The 23,395-nt window shown below is 42.3% G+C and overlaps 1 protein-coding gene across 4 annotated transcripts in view; it reads left to right on the forward strand.

Moving 5' to 3' along the window:
• dscama (Down syndrome cell adhesion molecule a) overlaps positions 1–23,395 on the forward strand; it is a 183,152-nt gene that overhangs the window by 109,634 nt on the left and 50,123 nt on the right. For 3 of the 4 annotated variants that reach the window (XM_036990095.1, XM_036990092.1, XM_036990093.1), the window contains exons 4-10: positions 401–547; positions 752–1,030; positions 3,014–3,289; positions 7,798–8,094; positions 11,474–11,749; positions 13,497–13,775; positions 17,468–17,587. In XM_036990095.1, coding sequence (XP_036845990.1) covers positions 401–547; positions 752–1,030; positions 3,014–3,289; positions 7,798–8,094; positions 11,474–11,749; positions 13,497–13,775; positions 17,468–17,587 — 1,674 coding nt within the window. Of the gene's footprint in view, positions 1–400; positions 548–751; positions 1,031–3,013; positions 3,290–7,797; positions 8,095–11,473; positions 11,750–13,496; positions 13,776–17,467; positions 17,588–23,395 lie in introns of those variants that run through there. The other variant, XM_036990096.1, reaches the window with a different exon arrangement.

Consider the following 23,395-nt stretch of genomic DNA (forward strand, 5'->3'; position numbering starts at 1 on the left):
TCTGTTATTATCTATGCCTAAGTCACTTTAACAACTCTACCCACATGTATATATTACCTCAATTACCTCGACTAACCGGTGCCCCCGCACATTGACTCTGTACCGGTACCCCCAGTATATAGCCTCGCTATTGTTATTTTACTGCTGCTCTTTAATTATTTGTTACTTTATTTCTTTTTTGTGTGTTATATTCTTAACTGCATTGTTGGTTAAGGGCTTGTAAGTAAGCATTTCACTGTAAGGTCTACAACTGTTGTATTCGGCGCATGTGACAAATACAATTTGAATTGATTCCATTCTGGTGTGAATTTCAATTCAAAAGCAAAGCTACAGATGGTTGTACAGCATGTTTCTGTATGTACAGTATGTGTAACGATGTGATGTATGTTTTGTCTCGCAGCGCCTCGGTTCCTCAGCACCTCCACAGGAGCCCTGTACATCCTGGACGTGCAGAATGAGGATGGATTGTATAACTATAGGTGTATGACACGCCACCGCTACACGGGAGAGACCAGGCAGAGCAACAGTGCACGTCTCTTTTTGTCAGGTAAGCAGAGGGACATTACAGCTTGGATGCCTTTCTGTTGTGCAAGTCTGGGTGCCAATGTTTGCATGGAATACACTGAATATTGCTAGGTTTGACTAATGTTTCCCTTCACTCCTTCAATCTGAACCTGCTCCAAGCTAGTTAAAAGAGTATGGCTATTAAATATTGAATCCATCTCACCTTTGGCCATTGCTCCTCCCTCAGACCCCACTAATTCGGCGCCGGCCATCCTGGATGGCTTTGAGCATCGCGAGGTGATGACATCACACCGGGTGGAGCTCCCATGCAAGGCATCTGGTCACCCGGCCCCCAAATTCCGCTGGCTGAAGGACAACCGACCGCTGGAGCCGGACAGCCGCTTCAGGCAGAGTGTGACGGGCCTGCTGATCGAGAGGGCCCAGCCCAGTGACACGGGAAGCTACGTGTGTGAGGTGTGGAACAGCTATGGCAATGCAGAGGTGGTGGGGAGGCTGCAGGTCAAAGGTCAGTAATAGACTGTGTGCAGCATGTTGTGCTAAATGTACAGTATGTTTGTTGTTACTGTGTATCTAAGACAGTGGTTCTTATCCTGGGTTCGATCGAACCCCAGGGGTTCGGTGAGTCAGTCTCAGGGGTTCGGCGGAGGTCAAGACACACGATTCATATGATTCGTGATGACACGCTCCGCTTGGCCATCATTGGCTGCATGTGATCACGCTACATCGCTTGGCCTATCTGTGCTGCAGGGAATTTGGTGCGCTCAGTAGTTGACTTGTGACTGTCGTGATGGTACGTCTTGTGATTTCTTTCTTAATATTTTAATCCCTTCATACTTACTATGTCGAGCAAAAAAAGAAAGTGGTCGGACGAATATGTACAATACGGATTCACATGTATAACGGAACGTGATGGGAGTCAGCGTCCTAACTGCATGATTTGCAATGCCAAGTTGAGCAATTCTAGTCTAGCACCGGCAAAACTAAGAGAACACTTCCTTAAGCTGCATGGAGATGGAAAATACAAGAACACAACGCTCGCTGAATTCAAGGTGAAGAGAGCCAAATTCGATGAAAAGGCTACTCTGCCTGTTCTCGGCTTTGTACCCATCAACAAACCGATCCTCACAGCATCGTACGAAGTTGCTTACCTGATCGCAAAGCAGGGCAAACCACACACCATTGGTGAAACACTCATAAAACCAGCTGTGTTGAAGATGGCGAATATCATCCCAAATTCCTATTTCAAATGACACCATCAGCGACAGAATAGAGGACATGAGCAACGACATCTTGGCTCAAGTAGTTGCAGATCTGATTTCAAGCCCGGCAAAATTCAGCCTTCAACTGGACGAGACCACAGACGTTTCCAATCTAAGCCAGCTTGCTGTATTTGTGCGCTATGTGAAAGACAATGTGATAAAGGACGATTTTTTATTTTGTAAGCCTCTTACAACAACAACTAAGGCAGCCGATGTGAAGAAACTTGTGGATGACTTCTTCAAAGACAACAATCTTTCGTGGGATATGGTTTCTGCAGTTTGTTCGGACGGAGCTCCAGTCATGCTGGGAAGAAAGTCTGGTTTTGGTGCGCTAGTGAAAGCCGATGCACCACACATCATTGTTACGCATTGTATTCTGCACAGGCATGCGTTGGCAACAAAAACCTTGCCTCCAAAACTGGCAGAAGTATTAAAAATTGTAGTGGAATGTGTGAACTATGTGCGAACTAGTGCTCTGCGGCATTGCATCTTCAGTGAGCTGTGTAAAGAAATGGGCTCTGAATTCGAGGTACTTCTGTACCATTCTAACGTTCGGTGGTTATCCCGGGGACAGGTGCTGAATCGTGTTTTTGCCGTGCATGTGGAATTAGCCCTGTTTTTGCAAGAGCACCAACATTGCCATGCAGATTGCTTCAAAAATTCTGAGTACATTCTCATTTTAGCGTACATGGCTGATATCTTCGCAGCTCTCAATCATCTTAATCAAAAGATGCAGGGCGGTGGAGTCAACATCATCGAAGCGGAGGAAAACCTGAAGGCTTTTCAAAAAAGGCTACCGTTATGGAAACGACGAACAGAGAACAATAACTTCGCAAACTTTCCCCTGCTGGACGACTGTGTAAGTAAGATCGAAGATGTATCTGGAATCGGAGACATTTCTGTACCCACAGAACTGAAGCAGGCAATTGCCACGCACTTAGATTTTGATGATTTTGTTCTTTGAACACAGTGATGTTGATGCACGCTTCATTTTGTGCACCAGTCAAATATATACCTGTTTTGAATTTGAAAAAATACTTTTATTTTTCCAATTAAGAAGGGTTCGGTGAATGCGCATATGAAACTGGTGGGGTTCAGTACCTCCAACAAGGTTAAGAACCACTGATCTAAGATGATGTTAGTCTTTGGAGTTTAAAATCCATTTCAGAGTTGATATGTATTTAGCTGACATAGAGAATGTCACATTGACATACGTGTAACTCTTCCAGAGCCGCTGAAGGCGGTGGTCAGCCCGAGGAAGGTGAAAGGCAGCGTGGGTAGCCAGGTGTCTCTGTCGTGCAGCGTGAGTGGCTCGGAGGAGTACGAGCTGTCCTGGTACCGGAATGGAGAGATCATCTACCCTGGAAACAGTGTCCGCATGACTGGAAACAACCGGGAGAACCTGGTCATGGCTGGGATGGCTAAGAGTGATGGAGGAGCCTACCAGTGCTTCGCCAGGAACGGCAAGATGTCCGCCCAGGACTTTGTCCAGGTCATCCTGGAAGGTCAGTACAATCAGTGGATGTCTGTGTGGTCAGGGAGTTATTTGATTACATATGAGTGATGTTACTGTGAATAACAGTAGGGAACATCTCTGAATGTGGGTTTTTGTGTTTGGGTATTTGGGTGTTTTTAGTGTATATGTGCGTGTGAGCGTTATGTGACCATGCATAGTGTTTGTGTGACTATGCAGAATGGGGGAACACCAACCATTGATTGTGTGTGTGTGTGTTAATGAGAGCTGCAGTAAAGCCCTGCCACAGCCCCTGTTATTAGATTATCAGAACAAGCCTCACATTGCTCACATCGCCTGTGCTCCGTTGCTGGGGAAACTGTCTCCCATTGCCATGGACCAGTATAAAGACGGTATTGATAATCTATAATAGGGAGGAGGAGGAACAATTTCAAAACCTCTCTCTACTCAGTTCTCTCGCTGGCCCACGTGTGAAATCCATACAGTATATGGAAATATACAGTATTAGCTTGAATGGACACTATGTGCTCATCATGATCCCCACACGGACATTTCAATATATTTAACTTCACGTAAAATATATTTCAAATACATGTACATTTGCATTTTTGCTCAAGTGCATGTAATGCCTGACAATTCCAGAAATGCATGGCTATGACATCTAGGGCTCTATTTTTACAAACCTAACGCAATGGTAAATCTAAGCACAGGTGGAAGCACAATAGGTTCAGGGGAGTGTAAAAAATATTTTTGCTATTTTCACCATCCCAATTATCGGCACACTTGCTGGCGTTGGTGCAGAAGGGCTGAGTTTTGATGAATAAACAAGTTGTGGGTGTGTCAAGTGTGTCAAGTCTTCATGGCAAAATATGTGCTTGCTTTAAGTTGTGCATTTATGGTATTGTATGTATTTCCTTGGAATCAACTCCAATGTTAGTCTGTTATAGTTTGTTAAATTATTTTCATTTTTAACTAGGTAAGCCAGTTAAGAACACATTTTTATTTACAATGGCTGCCTACACCGGCCAAACCTGGACGACACTGGGCCAATTGTTTCGCCGCCCTACAGAACTTCTAATCATTGCCGGTTGTGATACAGCCTGGATTTGAACCAGGGTGTCTGTAGTGACGCTATCACTGAAATGCAGTGCCTTAGACCGTTGCGCCACTCAGGAGCCCAGAGTGAATGGAAACGGCTTACAGACACTAAATAACAAAATGAAGACCTATCTTTGCTAAATAAGTTCACTTGAACCCATTTGCAATTCATATTGTTCTAAGTAATTGCATAGCCTCAATAGCATTCACACCGATATAGGGGCTAGGCCTACTGTAAATTACATTATGGCTCAGCATGGGCATGCCAAACATTTTCAATAAGCAAGATTCAATTCATTATTGATAAGGCCTAAAGCGGGAACTGTAAGAACCGACGCTGGAGTTGAGAAGCATGTACAGAGAGTGAACATTTAATTTTGCACAGACGTAGAACAGGACAGGAACAGGGGCAGAACCAGGTAACACAATGACATATGACAATTAATGCAGAAGCGGGGAACAGACAGATATAGGGGAGGTAATGACACAGGTGATTGAGTCCAGGTGAGTCCAAATGATCGCTGATGCGCATGACGAGGGAAGCAGGTGTGCGTAATGATGGTGGCAGGAGTGCGTAATGCTGGGGAGCTTGGGGCTGTCGAACGCCAGAGGGGTATAGCGGGAGCAGGCGTGACAGGAACAAATAATAACATCGATTTATTTGAAATAGGCTATGTCACACTTACAGGCACCATAATTTCTCCCTGTGGCCATATAATATTAAAACAACGAAGAGGATGGAGGGTTTTACACCTGCACCATGCTTCTACACCTGCATTGCTTGCTGTGTGGGGTTTTAGGCTGGGTTTCTGTACAGCACTTTGAGATATCAGCTGATGTACGAAGGGCTATATAAATAAATTTGATTTGATTTTACGGCTCATCCAAACTTTTCATTGTAGCTGGACAAAGATCCAATATACAGTGCATACGGAAAATATTCAGACCCCTTGACCTTTTACAGATTTTTTTTACGTTACAGCCTTATTCTAAAATTGATTAAATTAAAATGAAAAAAAAATACCTTATTTACGTAAGTATTCAGACCCTTTGCTACGTGACTCGAAAATGAGCTCAGGTGCATCCTGTTCCCGTTGATCATCCTTGAGATGTTTCTACAACTTGATTGGAGTCCACCTGTGGTAAATTAAATTGTTTGGACATGATTTGGAAAGGCACACACCTGTCTATATAAGGTCTCATAGTTGACAGTGCATGTCTGAGCAAAAACCAAGCCATGAGGTTGAAGGAATTGTCCGTAGCAGACAGGATTGTGTCGATGCACAGATCTGGTGAAGGGTAGAAAAACATTTCTGCAGCATTGAAAGTCCCCAAGAACACAGTTGCCTCCATCACTAGGCTACCGTGGGGGGGCAAGGGGTGGCAGGGTAGCCTAGTGGTTAGAGAGTTGGACAAGTAACCAGAAGGTTGCAACTTCAAATCCCCGAGCTGACAAGGTACAAATCTGTCGTTCTGCCCCTGAACAGGCAGTTAACCCACTGTTTCTAGGCCGTCATTGAAAATAAGAATTTGTTCTTAACTGACTTGCCTAGTTAAATAAAGATAAAATAAATAAATACTTAAATGGAAGGTTTGGAACCACCAAGACTCTTCCTAGAGCTGGCTGGCCAGCCAGCCAAACTGACTGGCCAGCCAGCCAAACTGACCAATCAGGGGAGAAGGGCTCCAGAGAACTTTCCAGGAGGACAACTATCTCTGCAGCACTCCACCAATCAGGCTTTTATGTTAGTGGCCAGACGGAAGCCACTCCTCAGTAAAAAAGTAGCCCACTTGGAGTTTGTCAAAAGGCACCTAAAGGACTCTCAGACCATGAGATTCTCTGGTCTGATGAAACCGAGATTGAACTCTTTGTCACGTCTGGAGGAAACCTGGTACCATCCCTACGGTGAAGTATGATGGTGGCAGCATCAGGCTGTGGGGATGTTTTTCAGCGGCAGAGACTGGGAGACTAGTCAGGATTGAGGGAAAGATGAACAGAGCAAATTACAGAGATACTTGATGAAAACCTGCTCCAGAACGCTCAGGACCTCGGACTAGTTCACCTTCCAACAGGACAAAGACCCTAAGTACACAGCCAAGACAACTCAGGAGTGGCTTCGGGACTGAATGTCTTTCAGTGGCACAGCCAGACCCGGACTTGAACCTGATCTAACATCTCTGGAGAGACCTGCAAATAGCTGTGCAGCAAAGCTCCGCTTCCAACCTGACAGCGCTTGAGAGGATCTGCAGAGGATGGGAGAAACTCCCCAAATACAGGTGTGCCAAGCTTCATACCCAAGACTTGAGGCTGTAATCGCTGCCAAAGGTGTTTCAACAAAGTACTGAGTAAAGGGTCTGAATACTTATGTAAATGTTACACTTCAGTTTTTTATGTTTAATAAATGTGTGCAGATTGAGGAAAACAAACAATTTAAGTCATTTTAGAATAAGGCTGTAACAAAATGTGGGAAAAGTGAAGGGGTCTGAACTTTCTGAATGCACTGTAAATGCATTTAAATGCATTTGAGTGCTTTAGGTATGCTTTTGGCATGTGTTAAGTACAATAAAATCAATTTGGACAAAATGTATTGTAGCTGCGGCCACCTGTGGATCTGGAGGTGTGGCTTGTTGGAGGCATGGCCTTGAGTGAGTTTTCGTTAGGCCACCCATCTGAGAAAGTGTCATGTCAGTTCATGTCTTATCTTGTACCTTGTTATTAAAGGTTTAGCTTGTACACTACCAGTTCTGTAGTCTTAATGAGACTGACATACACAAAGTGTACAAAATATTGGGGATACCTTCCTAATATTGAGTTGCGCCCCCTTTTGCCGTCAGAACAGCCTCAATTTCTTGGGGCATGGACTCTACGAGGTGTCGAAAGCGTTCCAAAGGGATGCTGGCCCATGTTGACTCCAATGCTTCCAACAGTACTGTCAAGTTGGCTGGATGTCCGTTATGTGGTAGACTGTTCTTGATACACACAGTACCAAGTCCTGGTACCCCTGGTTGGGAACCACTGTACTAGAAGAAAAACCTTTAGCTCTAATCCACCTCCCATCTACTAGAACGTACACCTTTAGCTCTTACCCAACTCCCATCTACCAGAAGAAAAACCTTTAGCGCTAATCCACCTCCCATCTACTAGAACATACACCTTTAGCTCTAACCCACCTCCCATCTACTATAACACCTTGAGCTCTAACCCACCTCCCATCTACTAGAAGAAACACCTTTAGCTCTAACCCACCTCCCATCTACTAGAAGAAACACCTTTAGCTCTAACCCACCTCCCATCTACTAGAAGAAACACCTTTAGCTCTAACCCACCTCCCATCTACTAGAAGAAACACCTTTAGCTCTAACCCACCTCCCATCTACTAGAAGAAACACCTTTAGCGCTAACCCATCTCCCATATTGTCTCCCTCTCCACTTCTCTCCAGATGGCACGCCCAAGATCATCTCCTCCTTCAGTGAGAAAGTGTTTGGAACCAACGAGTTTGTTTCACTGTTCTGCACGGTGAAAGGCACTCCGGAGCCCAGGGTGACGTGGACGCTGGACGACGAGCCGGTGATCAGGGACTCCCGCCACCGCATCGGCCACTACACCAGCCAGGAGGGCCATGTGGTCAGCCACCTGAACATAAGCCAGACCACGGGGCCGGACGGGGGTGTCTACCGGTGCATCTGCAACAATTCGGCCGGGGCGGTCTCCTACCAGGCGCGAATAAACGTAAGAGGTGCTTGTCAGATCAGCTCCTCCAAAACAATTACATTTTACACATGTTTATGAATTAATTTGTTGTTGTTTTTCCTGATCCATGTTTTATTTTGCTAAGCTCCTTTGAGTGTGCCAGAATAACCTCTTTTGAGCTCTTTCCAGGGTCTCTATGTTGGTTGTGTGTGTGTTTTCTGTGTGTGCTGTGTTAGTTGTGCACCATTTGCTTATTTCTTTCCTTCTTGTATTGTTTACGTATGTCATCACAAAGAGGTTTACGTGTGTCTGCGTTTGTGTACTTGTGTGTCTTTGTCTGGGTGTGTGTTGATGTGTGTTCTATCTGGTCTGTTTCCCCCATCTGTCGTCCTGTCTGTGTCGATGTGGGTCTCTTTGTGTCAACTAGTTCCTCTGTCTTTTCCCCTTTTGCTTTCATTTCCTATTCAGAACATGGCAAATTATCCTAGGGGCTCGTATAGTGCTGCGATCATCACTCTCTGCTGTCAGGGCATTAGAGACGTTACCGCTATCTAACACCCGCTGATGGCTTGATATTGGGACACCATTAAGTTGATTTACACTTGCACTAGCATATGACTGAGGAGCAATCTACACTCAGCAGGGAGGTGCCAAGCAGCTTTAAAGCCAGCTACTGTAGGACTGACTGTCACCATGGTTTCTGGGGGTCTATCTAGAGACTCCAGGCCCTCCATCCTCTACTTAATGCTAATTCCTAACAGAGGAGGATAGGCCTATGGCCTGTGTTACAGATTGAATAACTCCTTTTGATGGTTTGCCCCATGGAAAGTAGAGTTGTCACAATACCAGTATCGCGATATTCAGAGGCATCGTGGCAAGGAAACAAAACATGAAGGAAAACAGTCTTAATGTTGGAAACAAGCAACCTTATGTTGTCAACTAGAATCATGTTTCTTTTCCAGGCTACAGCACACACTATTTTACATAGAGTAGGTTTTTTAAAGGACCAAAGAGTTTAGTCTGCTTTGTGTTTTCCTTTTTGCCAATGAAAATCAGTTTTCAATTTGTTTAATTTGACCTTTATTTAACTAGGCAAGTCAGTTTAGAACAAATTCTTATAATATTAGGTATCCTAGTAACTCGATACTGGTATCATGACAACCCTACTGGAAATCACCATGTTGCAGCTTTAGCTTGGGCTTAGTGAAGGGATGTTAAAGTCTCCAGGTCAGCAGGCTAGCTAGCCTAGCGCAGAGCACAGCACTGAATGCAGCCAAGCATAGAAGATAAATCTCCACAGGTGCCATTGTGGAGATAGTGTAATGACTGTTTCTCGCATCGTTGGCTCCTTAATCGTGCTAAAGAGAGTAGCAGCATGGATGCCTGTGCAATGCACTAGAGGTGCACACCACCACATAGTTAAACTGTCTTCTATTCGACAGTGCCTTCAAAGTATTCACACCACTTGACATTTTCCACATTTTGTTGTGTTACAGACTTAATTTAAAATGGATTACATTGTTGTTGTTTTTGCCTACCCACAATACCCCATAATGTCAAAGTGGAATTATGTTTTAAAAATGTATACAAATTGATAAGAAATGAAGAGCTGAAATGTCTTGAGTCAATAAGTATTCAATCCATTTGTTACGGCAAGCCTAAACAAGTTCAGGAGTAGTAATTTGCTAAACAAGTCACATAACAAGTTGCACGGACTCACTCTGTGTACAATAATAGTGTTTAACGTGATTTTTGAATGACAACCTCATCTCTATACCCCACACATACAATAATCTCTAAGGCCCCTCAGTTGAGCAGATTTAACCACAAAGACCAGGGACGATTTATAATGCTTCATAAAGAAGGGCGGGCACCTATTGGCAGATGGGTAAAAAAAACAAACACATTGAATATCCATTTGAGCATGTGGAAGTTATGAATTTCTCTTTGGATGGTGTATCAATACACCCAATCACTACAAAGGTGCAGGTGTCCTTCCTAACTCATTTGCTGGCAGTAGCAGTGCGTGGGTAAAATAACTGGGAAAACCAAGCCAAAAAACAATGGCCATATTACAACCAGTCTTGTGATAATTGAAGACGCATGACTTGACCTTTGCCTCTCCTGAGCGCATTGGGGAGTTGCAAGGATGAGACAAGATTGTAATTGGATATCACGGAATTGGGGAGAATTTATTTATTTATTTCAAAAGCTTGAAGAGTTTTGAAAATAATAATGGGCAAATGTTGCACAATCCAGGTGTGGAAAGCTCTTTGAGACTTAGCCAAAAATACTCACAGCTGTAATCATTTGCGAAGGTGACTCTAACATGTATTGACTCTTGAATACTTATCTAATCAAGATATATAAGTGTATGATTTTCATAAATGTTTTACAAATGTTAGAATTTCTAGATCGTTAAGATAAAATTACAATTAAATCCATTTTAATCCCACTTTGTAACAACAAAATGTGGAAAAAGTCAAGGGGTGTAAATACTTTCTGAAGGCACTGTATCGAGCTACAGTATCCAACTGTAGATTAGTACAGTGTTTCCCCACCCTGGTCCTCAAATACCCCCAACAGTACACATTTTTATTGAAATGCTGGACAAGTACACCTGATTCAACTTGTCAACTAATCATCAGGTCCTCATTGAGCTGAATGAAGTGTGTTTGTCCAGGGCTACAACAAAAATGTGTGCTGTTGCGGGTACTGGAAGACCAGGGTTGGGAAACACTGATCTACAGTATGTCAAATATACTTATAGTCAGTCAGTATCCCTGATAGGGGCTGTATTATGGAGTCATATTTGTTATATATGCTGTGGGTTTTCCAGCAGTGTGAAAGAGAGAGCAGGGGGAACATGAGTAATAGTTTTGATAATAGGTTCATGAGTGGGAGCATTGTCTAATGCTTGTCAAACGCAATCATGGCTGGCGTCTAGCAGGTGCTAGAACAGTATAATAATATTCACTTCACCTCAGAGAGATTAAAATTGGAAGGTAGGTAAACCCCCTCTGGAACACTCAGCTATGGATAGGTCCCAGGACGAGGTGATTTTATATTGCTATTATTCCATAAGACTATTATAGGAAATAAATGGCAAGCATTTACATAAATGAGTACTGCTTTATAATAGAGAAGTATTTATTTTTGTAAATAGTTTTTTTAATGTACATTCTTGCTCTTTATTTACTAATTACAGGGAAAAGAGGTGTTTATATTATACTAATCTATTATCCACAGTAAGATATTGTTTTAATATGTTACAATCCCCAGTAAATGTTTCCTTTGTCTTTCAGAATGAAAAACTGTCTGTATCCATGGTTTTTGACACATCAACATCTCACACTTCTAAAGTTTCACATTTCTTAGCCTCAAAATCATTTTAAGAGAGGTATTTCTCTTCTGTCTCCTTTAAGGGCCTGCCAGCATACGACCAATGAAAAATCTCACTGCCATTGCTGGGCGGGACATGTATATCCACTGCCGCGTCATTGGCTACCCGTACTACTCCATCAAGTGGCACAAGGATGCCAACCTGCTCCCCTATAACCACCGACAGCGGGCGTTTGAGAACAATGGCACGCTAAAGCTGTATGATGTACAGAAGGATGTGGATGAGGGAGAGTACACGTGTAGCGTGCTGGTCTCACCTTCGCTCTCCACCAGCCAAAGTGTGCACATCAGTGTGAAAGGTACAGTACGCACTCAAACCTGGTCTCACTCTGCCATACTCAGTTAATAAACATATAACGTAGGGCTCCAAGACCTAGAGCTACAGTACCAGTCAAAAGTTTGGACACACCTACTCATTCCATTGTTTTAATAAATGTATACTATTTACTACATCGTAGAAAAATAGTGAAGACATCAAACTATGAAATAACACTGTATATTTTATATTTGAGATTCTTCAAAGTAGCCACCCTTTGCCTTGATGTCAGCTTTGCACACTCATGGCATTCTCTCAACCAACTTCATGAGGTAGTCACCTGGAATGCATTTCAATTAACAGGTGTGCCTTGCGTTTCAGTTGTGTTGTGACAAGGTAGGGGTGGTATACAGAAGATAGCCCTATTTGGAAGAAGATGAAGTTCATATTATGGCTAGAACAGCTCAAATAAGCAAAGACAAATGACAGTCCGTCATTTCTTTAAGACATGAATGTCAGTCAATCCGGAAAATTTGCAGTGCAGTTGCAAAAACCATCAAGCGCTCTGATGAAACTGGCTTTCATGAGGACCGCCACAGGAAAGGAAGACCCAGAGTAACCTCTGCTGCAGAGGATAAGTTCATTAAAGTTAACTGCACCTCAGATTGCAGGCCAAATAAATGCTTCACAGAGTTCAATTAACAGACACATCTCAACATCTACTGTTCAGACGAGACTGCGTGAATCAGGCCTTCATGGTCAAATTGCTGCAAGAAAAGCGCTACTAAAGGATACCAATAAGAAGAGACTCGCATGGGCCAAGCTCCCGAGTGGCGCAGCGGTCTAAGGCACTGCTTTTCAGTGCTAGAGGCGTCACTACAGACCCTGGTTTGATCCTGGACTGTGTCACATCTGGCTGTGATCGGGAGTCCCATAGGGTGGTGCACAATTGGTCCAGCACCGTCTGGGTTAGCGGAGGGTTTGGCCGGGGTAAGCTGTCATTGTAAAATAAGAATCTGTTCTTAGAAAAAAAAGGAAATCTGTCCTTTGGTCGGATGAGTACAAATTTGAGATTTGACGTGTTTTTGTGAGACACAGAGTAAGTGAACGGATGATGTCCATATGTGTGGTTCCCACTGTGAAGCATGGAGGAAAAGGTATGATGGTGTCACAGTGCTGGTGACACTGGTGATTTACACGTTAACGAGTGTGCAAGGCAGGGGGAATCACACTGGCTACGGTCCTAGACAAAGCTGGGAACACTGTCATTCCCACTCTGCCTAATTTGCCTCTTGGCTGCTTAGCATTCCGAGGCTGAGGAGAGGAGAGGGAATCCTCAGGAGCCCATTATGCCTACTTTGTTGTGAATTAAATAAGCGCTGAAGTGCTGCTTATTCCAATGTTATTTTAAATCATTAATTCTCCAAAGCATCTGTTTCTCACGATGTCTACAGTGTCCCCAGAGAGGGAGAGGGAGAGCACATCCATGCTCATGCAGTCAGGCATATTCGTGTTATTTCAGTGAGAATTCTGCCTCCCCACAATGGGAAATATAATCAGTTTCTCTCTCTCTCACTTGCATCTCCACTGTGTTAAAACATGCTATTAATAAGGTGATGGACTGAATGGGATGATGGTTGATTAGGGACATCTTTTCACAGGGGTTTCACAGGATGATACCTGCTAAACTTACAATGGTGCATAAATAGAACTAACTGAGTTGAATCCTTGCTTTTAGAGACATAAATAAATATGCTTGCTTTAACTCAACCCCTCTCTTTCTCCCGTAGTTCCTCCCACCATCCATCCCTTCGAGTTCCCTCGTTTCTCCATCGGCCAGCGTGTGTTCATTCCGTGTGTGGTGATGTCAGGTGACCAGCCTGTCTTCATCACATGGCAGAAGGACGGTCAGCCAATCCCGGCCAGCCTGAGTGTAACCATTGACAACATAGACTTCACCAGCTCCCTGCGTATCTCCAACCTGTCTCTCCTGCACAATGGCAACTACACTTGCATTGCACGCAACCAGGCCGCCATCGTGGAACACCAGAGTCAGCTAATTGTCAGGGGTGAGTGAGGAGGGGAGGGAGAAAGGGGGAAGGTGGGGTGGGCGGGGTGGAGAAGGGTGAATAGGGGAGAGAGGGAGGGTGGGGATGGGGAAAAGGGGTGAGAGGGCTTGACCCTACTCAAAGATATGAGTCTAGAAGGTATTTGGCAGTTTTGCAAGTATTTTGCTAGATACAACTCTCTTCATATGTTCCCCTACAGTTGGAGTGAATCCAAATCAACCTACCACTAGGCCTATACAGTATGTTGGGTATAGCACAGGAAAACCTGGCAAAACTATATGCTTAAACAAAATATAACCCTAACATGCTGACCAGACCGCACGAACGTGTGCGAACGAGTGCGTCCACGTGCGCTATCTCACGCAAGTTGATTTTGTCCACCCACACCAGTAGCGATTAGGACACGCAGGTTGAAATATCAAAACAAGCTCTGAACCAATTATATTAATTTGCTGTTGCTAGCTAATTTGTCCTGGGATATAAACATTGGGTTGTTCTTTTACCTGAAATTCACAAGGTCCTTTACTTAGACAATTAATCCACAGATAAAACAGTAAAACCACATTTGTTTCTAGTCATCTCTCCTCCTTCCTTCAAGCTGCTTCTTCTTCTTTGGACTTCATATGGCGGTTGGCAAACTACTTTAAGGTGCGTTACCACAACTGACTGGAGGGTGGACCTCAGTTAATCTTTTAATCACCCATGTGGGTATATGCTCCTAAAAATCTATGAGGAGATGGCATTGGGTGTATGCTCCTAAAAAACAATGAGGATATTGAATAGAATGTAATAGAATAGAATACAACTTTATTGTCCATCCAGGATGGAAATTTTTCTTCGACATCACCTTCATTAAAATAATCACATACATTCTCACAACATACACATTTAAACCATCATGTTGCATAAACTAAAAACATAGAAGACAGTAATACATTCATGCACTAGATACAGTCGAAGTCGGAAGTTTACATCAACTTAGGTTGTCAATAAACTTGTTTTTCAACCACTCCAAACATTTCTTGTTAACAAACTATAGTTTTGGCAAGTCAGTTAGGACGTTTACTTTGTGCATGATACAAGTAATATTTCCAACAATTGTTTACAGACAGATTATTTCACTTCCCATTCATTCACGGTATCACAATTCCAGTGGGTCAGAAGTTTACATACACTAAGTTGACTGTGCCTTTTAACAGCTTGGAAAATTCCAGAAAATGATGTCATGGCTTTAGAAGCTTCTGATAGGCGAATTGACATCATTTGAGTCAATTGGAGGTGTACCTGTGGATGTATTTCAAGGCCTACCTTCAAACTCAGTGCCTCTTTGCTTGACATCATGGGAAAATCAAAAGAAATCAGCCAAGACCTCAAAAAACTAAAACGGTATACCTCCACAAGTCTGGTTCATCCTTGGGAGCAATTTCCAAACGCCTGAAGGTACCACGTTCATCTGTACAAACAATAGTACGCAAGTATAAACACCATGGGACCACGCAGCCGTCATACAGCTCAGGAAGGAGACGCGTTCTGTCTCCTAGAGATGAACGTACTTTGGTGCGAAAAGTGCAAATCAATCCCAGAACAACAGCAAAGGACCTCATGAAGATGCTGGAGGAAACCAGTACAAAAGTATCTGTATCCACAGTAAAACAAGTCCTATATCGACATAACCTGAAAGTCCGCTCAGCAAGGTAGAAGCCATTGCTCCAAAACCGCCATAAAAAGCCAGACTACGGTTTGCAACTGCACATGGGGACAAAGATCGTACTTTTGGAGAAATGTCCTCTCGTCTGATGAAACAAAAATGGAACTGTTTGGTCATAATGACCATCGTTATGTTTGGAGGAAAAAGGGAGAGACTTGCAAGCCGAAGAACACAATCCCAACTGTGAAACACGGGGGTGGCAGCATCATGTTGTGGGGGTGCTTTGCTGCAGGAGGGACTGGTGCACTTCACAAACTAGATGGCTTCATGAGGAAAGAAAATTACGTAGATATATTGAAGCAACATCTCAAGACATCAGTCAGGAAGTTAAAGCTTGGTTGCAAATTGATCTTGCAAATGGACAATGACCCCTAGCATACTTCCAAAGTTGTGGCAAAATAGCTTAAGGACAACAAAGTCAAGGTATTGGAGTGGCTGTCCCAAAGCCCTGACCTCAATCCTATAGAAAATGTGTGGGTAGAACTGAAAAAGCATGTGTGAGCAAGGAGGTCTACATACCTGACTCAGTTACACCAGCTCTGTCAGGAGGAATGGGCCAAAATTCACCCAACTTATTGTGGGAAGCTTGTGGAAGGCTACCTGAAACGTTTGACCCAAGTTAAACAATTTAAAGTCAATGCTACCAATTACTAACTGAGTGTATGTAAACTTCTGACCCACTGGGAATGTGATGAAAGACTTAAAAGCTGAAATAAATCACTATTTCTACTACGATTCTGACATTTCACATTCTTAAAATAAAGTGGGGATCCTAACTGACCTAAAACAGGGAATTTTTACTAGGATTACATTTCAGGAATTGTGAAAAACTGAGTTTAAATGTATTTGGCAAAGGTGTATGTAAACTCCCGACGTCAACTGTATACCGATACAATTTACTTTGCATTTAGTAGTCCAACAGCACAAGGAACGAATTCATGTTTGAACATGTTCTTCTTGGTCATGGGCATTCTGAAGTGCCGGCCAGAGGGAAGCCTCTCAATCTGAGGGTGTAGAGGGTCGGAGGGGTTGCCAATGACAGCCAGTGCCTTCTTTTTGGTTGCCTTGTGGAACAGAATGTTCAAATGTGCCTGTGGTCGACCAATTACTATGCTGGCTGTGTTTACTATTCTGGTCAGTTTGTTTTTCCTCCTCATGCTCAGATTACCAGACTGTCATATTGAACGTGAGGATGCTCTCCACCAAGCTGCTGTACACCCTCTCCAGAACATCCTGGCTGACCCCAAACACCTTTAAGGCAGGACTTGCAGCGCGTTAAGCATCAGAAATAGAACCAAATTCTATTTTAGCACCAGGCTACGCTGATGCGCATGAGCAGTGTGGGTGCAATGATTGAATAACATGTATGTGATAATTTTGCAACACTCGAGCACGCAACGCTTTTGCTCTGGTCAGCATGTAAACCCAATATCAGCGATTACCGTAATTGTATTTTAATGTTGTGATGTGAGATGCCACTTATTCCACTACTGAAGGCTAATATGCATGGTTGGGGTTAATTCCATTTAAATTCCAGTCAATTCACAAAGGAAACTGAAATTCCAATTATCTTCGATGCTTTTCAATGTGGAACAAATTTGAATTTGAATATTGGTTACTTTATGAATTGACTGGAATTGAAATGGAATGGACCCCAACCCTGCTAATATGCTAATCTACGTTAGCATTGGCTCCTTTTGTTTTTCTTACACTTAGTGTGAAAATATATAATTTCTAATTTGCACTATTTAAGCCACAAGGTATTACAAACTCAAACTAAAACACCATAACAGTATAACCAGTGTTACCCCAGGCTGCATCACATCCGGCCGTGATTGGGAGTCCCATAGGGAGGTAGACAATTGGCCCAGCGTCATCCGGGTTTGCCGTCATTGTAAATAAGAATTTGTTCTTAACTGACTTGCCTAGTTAAATAAAGGTATACAATAATCAATGACCTTTTTTCTGTTCCTCTCCTAACCAGTCCCTCCCAAATTTGTGGTGCAGCCCAAGGACCAGGATGGCATCTATGGGAAAGCTGTGATCCTCAACTGCTCTGCAGAGGGATACCCCGTCCCTACCATAGTGTGGAAGTATTCCAAAGGTAAATAGCACCACAATATACACTGAGTGTACAAAACATTAGGAATACCTTCCTAATATTGAGTTGCACTCCCTTTTGCCCTCAAAACATCCTCAATTCGCAGGGCATGGACTCTATAAGGTGTCAATGTGTACCATAGAGGCACATAAGTTAGTTCAAATAAAAACTAAAATAAATGGAGGAACTTATTCCAGAAAAATCTAATTTATATATATTATACAAGTAAAGCGAACTGGATGGAATATCGGAAAAAATGCAACAAATAATTTTTTAATCTTCAACATAGAAATTCTACCAGAAATGATTGACTGGAACTTGTTACAAATGACGGAGTCACCCATGATTCATCAAACCATATTTTGAAAGAGGAAGCAAAGTACTTAAAGCATATGTTTCAGTTTCAGTCTCCTCCATCTCCACTAACCGAAGTTAATTGTATGGATTATTTTTCTATTAATAATGTACAATTAACAGCTGTGCAGAAAGACTCATGTGAAAGCCAAATTACAGAGGAGGAATGTCTTGATGCAATTAAAGCCTTTAAGTCCGGAAAACTCCAGGGCTGGATGGCATATCAGTGGAGGTATACAAAACATTTTTTGAAATACTCAGAGGACCGTTATTAGCATGTAGCACACCTATAAAAATGGTAGATTATCAGATACTCGACAAGAAGGCCTGATTTCATTATATATATATATATTACCTTTATTTAACTAGGCAAGTCAGTTAACAAATTCTTATTTTCAATGACAGCCTAGGAACAGTGTGTTAACTGCCTTGTTCAGAGGCAGAACAACAGATTTTTACCTTGTCAGCTCAGGGATTCAATCTCGCATCCTTTCAGTTACTAGTCTAACGCTCTAACCAATAGGCTACCTGCTGCTATTACTGAAACAGTATCCAAGTGGTAAATATGAAGACCCAGTCCATTGAAAAAAGTGGAGTCCCCTTCCACTTCAGTGTTGTGATGCAAAAATTCAAGCAAAATGCATAGAATTAAAAAGGTATTGTCGAATATTATTCATCCTATTCAGACAGGTTTTTTACATGGACGATATCTTGGAGATAATATAGGACAGGTACTGGAAACAATAGAACACTATGAACATCTGGGAAATCAGGCCTGGTATTCATAGCTGACTTTGAAAAGGCTTTTGATTAAGTACGACTGGAATTGATATATATAAATGCCTGGAATATTTCAATTTTGGAGAATCTCTTATAAAATGGGTTAAAGTTATGTATAGTAACCCTATGTGTAAAATAGTAAATAATGGCTACTTCTCGCAAAGTTTTAAACTGTTAAGAGGAGTAAAACAAGGTTGTCCACTATCTGTGTATCTATTTATTATGGCCATGAAATGTTAGCTATTAAAATCTGATCCAACAATAATATCAAGGGGTTTGGAAATCCAGAGCTTAAAAACAAAGAAGTCATTGTACGCTGATAATTCATGTTTTCTTTTAAATCCACAACTTGGATCCCTCCACAGCCTCATAGAGGATGTAGATACTTTTTCTAACCTCTCTGAATTACAACCAAATTGTGTTCTATATTACATATGGGATCACAAAAAAAATACAACTTTTACATTACCGTGTAGTTTACCAATAAAATTGTCTGACGGTGATGTGGACATACTCGGTATACATATCCCGAAAGAAATTATCTCACTTCAATACATTTTAATAGAAAGTTAGCAAAAGTAGATAAGATCTTGCTACCATGGAAAGGTAAATATATATTTGTGGGAAAATCACCCTGATTAACTATTTAGTCACATCCCAGTTTACATATTAGCTTATGGTCTTGCCAGTTTTTTTCAATTATATGAGGAAAACATATTCAATTGTATTTAGAACAGCAAGCCAGACATAATTAAACGGTCCTATTTAAATAATGAATATGTATTCCGAGGGCAGAAATCATTAAATATTAAAGCATTAAACCTCTCACTAAAGGCGTCAGTCATACAGAAGTTCTACTTAAAACTGGTTCTATAGCAGATTAGTAAAACTGTCTCACCTCATGTTCAAGAATAGCCCTTTCCCTTTATTCAGATTACAACCTCTCACTTTCGGTTATTTGAAAATGAAATCATCTCCAAAATATTAATATTTTAAACAAGCCATAGAAAGGTTGCAATTTCAGTTGAATCCACCATAAGAGAAAGAACAAATAATACAACATAAATTGTGGTTAACATCACTAGGGTAGGGGGGGCAGCATTCAGAATTTTGGATGAAAAGTGTGCCCAAATTAAACTGCCTGATACTCAGGCACAGAAGATGGGATATGCATATAATTAGTATATTTGGATAGAAAACACTCTAAAGTTTCCAAAACTGTTACAATAATGTCTGTGAGTATAACAGAACTGATATGGCAGGCGAAAACCCGAGGAAAATCCAACCAGGAAGTACTATTATTTTGAAAGGCTGTTTTTCCATTGAAAGCCTATCCATCATACAAAGACTTAGGACCAAGTTCACGAGTTATATGGCTTCCTCTACATGTGGCCAGTCTTGTTTCAGGCTTTTGCTCTTAAAATCTTATCGAACAAAACAAACATTTATTGTCTAACATGAAGACCTGGGAGTGCCACCAGATGAAGATCATCAAAGGTAGGTGATTCATTTTAATGCTATTTCTGACTTTTGTGACACTCTCCTTGGCGGGGAAATGGCTGTATGGGTTTCTGTGGCTAGGTGCCGACCTAACATAATTGCAGTGTGCTTTCTCCGTAAAGCCTTTTTGAAATCAGACAGCGGTTGCATTAAGGAGAAGTCTATCTTTATTCGTATGTTTAACACTTGTATCGTTTATCAATGTTTATGATGAGTATTTTTGTAATTTGATGTGGCTCTCTGCACTTTCACCGGATGTTTGTTTGAGGCAATGCATTTCTGACCATAACGCGCCAATGTAAACTGAGATTTTTGGATATACAGTAAATATGAGCTTTATCGAACAAAACATACATGTATTGTGTAACATGAAGTCCTATGAGTGCAATGTGATGAAGATCATCAAAGGTTAGTGATACATTTTTATCTCTATTTCTGCTTTTTGTGACTCCTCTCTTTGGCTGGAAAAATGGCTGTATGGTTTTCTGTGACTAGGTGTTGACCTAACATAATCGCATGGTGTGCTTTCGCAGTAAAGTCTTTTTGTAATCGGAAACTGTGGTTGGATTTACAAGAAGTCTGTCTTTAAAATGGTGGATAATACTTGTATGTTTGAGGAATTTTAATTATGGGATTTCTGTTGTTTTGAATTTGGCGCCCTGCAATTTCACTGGCTGTTGTCGAGGTGGGACGCTAGCGTCTTGTACCAGAGAGGTTAAACTCAAATATAGTAATTGATTAAAAGAACATTCTTTTTAGAAATGTTATAGAATTTAATAGAATCTTTGCAAATTATATCTTAAGTAAACTCAGCAAAAAAAGAAACATCCTCTCACTGTTAACTGCGTTTATTTTCAGCAAACTTAACATGTTGTGGTATCCCAGGAGGTCTATCCCAGGGGATGGTAATAGAGGGGAGGTACGTGAGGCGATGATGGCTCCCTCTGCTGGGAATACGGGAGCTGGGCACCCTGACATGAACAGCTCTAAGTGAAGGTAATTAGAGAAAAGTGCCAACCAGCCGTGGAGGCCAAATAAAAGAAGCACGGTGGCACACCGCGAGAGAGAACTGGGAGAGACCGACACCAAGCCACAGTAGAGAAGACGGACCGAGCCAAACCTAAGTGATTTTCTTTGTTATGTTTATTTTCTGTCTTAGTAAAGTTGTTTTTGCAGACTAAAACCTCCCTGTCTCTGTGTCAATCTCTGCATGCTCAATCCAACACCCCACGGTTTACCACAATGTGTAAATATTTGTATGAACATAACAAGATTCAACAACTGAGACATAAGCTGAACAACTTCCACAGACATGTGGCTAACATAAATTGAATAATGTCTCCCTGATCAAAGGGGGGTTCATAATCAAAGTAACAGTCAGTATCTGGTGTGGCCATCAGTTGCATTAAATACTGCAGTGCATCTCCTCCTCATGGACTGCACCAGATTTGCCAGTTCTTGCTGTGAGATGTGTCCCCACTCTTCCTCCAAGGCACCTGCAAGTTCCCGGACATTTCTGGGGCGAATGGCCCTAGCACTCACCCTCCAATCCAACAGATCCCAGACGTGCTCAATGGGATTGAATTTCGGCTCTTCGCTGGCCATGGCAGAATACTGACATTCCTGTCTTGAAGGAAATCACGCACAGAATGAGCAGTATGGCTGGTGGCATTGTCATGCTGAAGGGTCATGCCAGGATGAACCTGCAGGAAGGGTACCACATGAGGGAGGAGGATGTCTTCCTTGTAACACACAGCGTTGAGATTGCCTGCAATGACAACAAGCTCAGTCCGATGATGCTGTGACACACCGTCTCAGACCATGACGGACCATCCACCTCGTCCCGCTTAAGAGTACAGGCCGCGGTGAAACACTCGATGAATGCGAATCCGACCATCACCCCTGGTGAGACAAAACTGCGACTTGTCAGTGAAGAGCACTTTTTGCCAGTCCTGTCTGGTCCAGCAGCGGTGGGTTTGTGCCCATAGGCGACGTTGTTGCCGGTGATGTCTGGTGAGAACCTACATGCCCTCAGTCCACACTCTCTCAGTCTATTGCGGACAGTCTGAGCACTGATGGAGGCATTGTGCGTTCCTGGCGTAACTCGGGCAGTTGTTGTTTCCATCCTGTACCTGTCCTGCAGGTGTGATGTTCGGATGTACCGATCCTGTGCAGGTGTTGTTACACGTGGTCTGGCACTGCGAGGACGATCAGCTGTCCTTCCTGTCTCCCTGTAGCGCTGTCTTAGGCGTCTCACAGTACGGAGATTTCAATTTATTGCCCTGGCCACATCTGCAGTCCTTATGCCTCCTTGCAGCATGCCTAAGGCATGTTCACGCAGATGAGCAGGGACCCTGGGCATCTTTCTTTTGGTGTTTTTCAGTCAGTAGAAAGGCCTCTTTCTACAATTTTCATAACTGTGACCTTAATTGCCTACTGTAAGTTGTCTGTAAGCTGTTAGTGTCTTAACGACCGTTCCACAGGTGCATGTTCATTAATTGTTTATGGATCAATGAACAAACATGGGAAACAGTGTTTTAACCCTTTACAATGAAGATCAGTGAAAGACAGGGTCCTGAAAAAGGGACGTTTCTTTTTTTGTTGCTGAGTTTAGCATTAGTGGAGTTATGTCAGACATGCAGCTAACAAAAATACAGTTCATTCTGAAAGTTTTCAAACCCCTTGACATTTTCCACATTTTGTTACGTTACAGCCTTATTCTAAAATAGATTAAATATTTTTTTTTCTCTCCTTAATCTACACACAATACCCCGTAATGACAAAGCACAAACAGGTTTTTAGAAATTCTTGCAAATGTATCATAAAAATGTTTGAAATATCACATTTACATAACAATACCTAGACCCTTTACTCAGTACTTTGTTGAAGCACCTTTGGCAGTGATTTCATCGTCGAGTCTTCTTGGGTTTGACGCTACAAGCTTGGCGCACCTGTATTTGGGGAGTTTCTCCCATTCTTCTCTGCATATTCTCTTAAGCTCTGTCAGTTTAGATGGGGAGCATCGCTGTACAGCTATTTTCAGGTCTCTCCAGAGATGTTCGATTGATGAAAGCTACAATCTATCTGCAATATTAAAGATGATCTACCCCCTAAAAAAAAATACAAAAAAAAGGGTCAATATGTGCCATTCACTCTCTGAACGGCACACATACACAA

The sequence above is a fragment of the Oncorhynchus mykiss genome, chromosome 10, assembly GCF_013265735.2.
Source record: "Oncorhynchus mykiss isolate Arlee chromosome 10, USDA_OmykA_1.1, whole genome shotgun sequence".
NCBI classification, from domain to species: domain Eukaryota; kingdom Metazoa; phylum Chordata; class Actinopteri; order Salmoniformes; family Salmonidae; genus Oncorhynchus; species Oncorhynchus mykiss.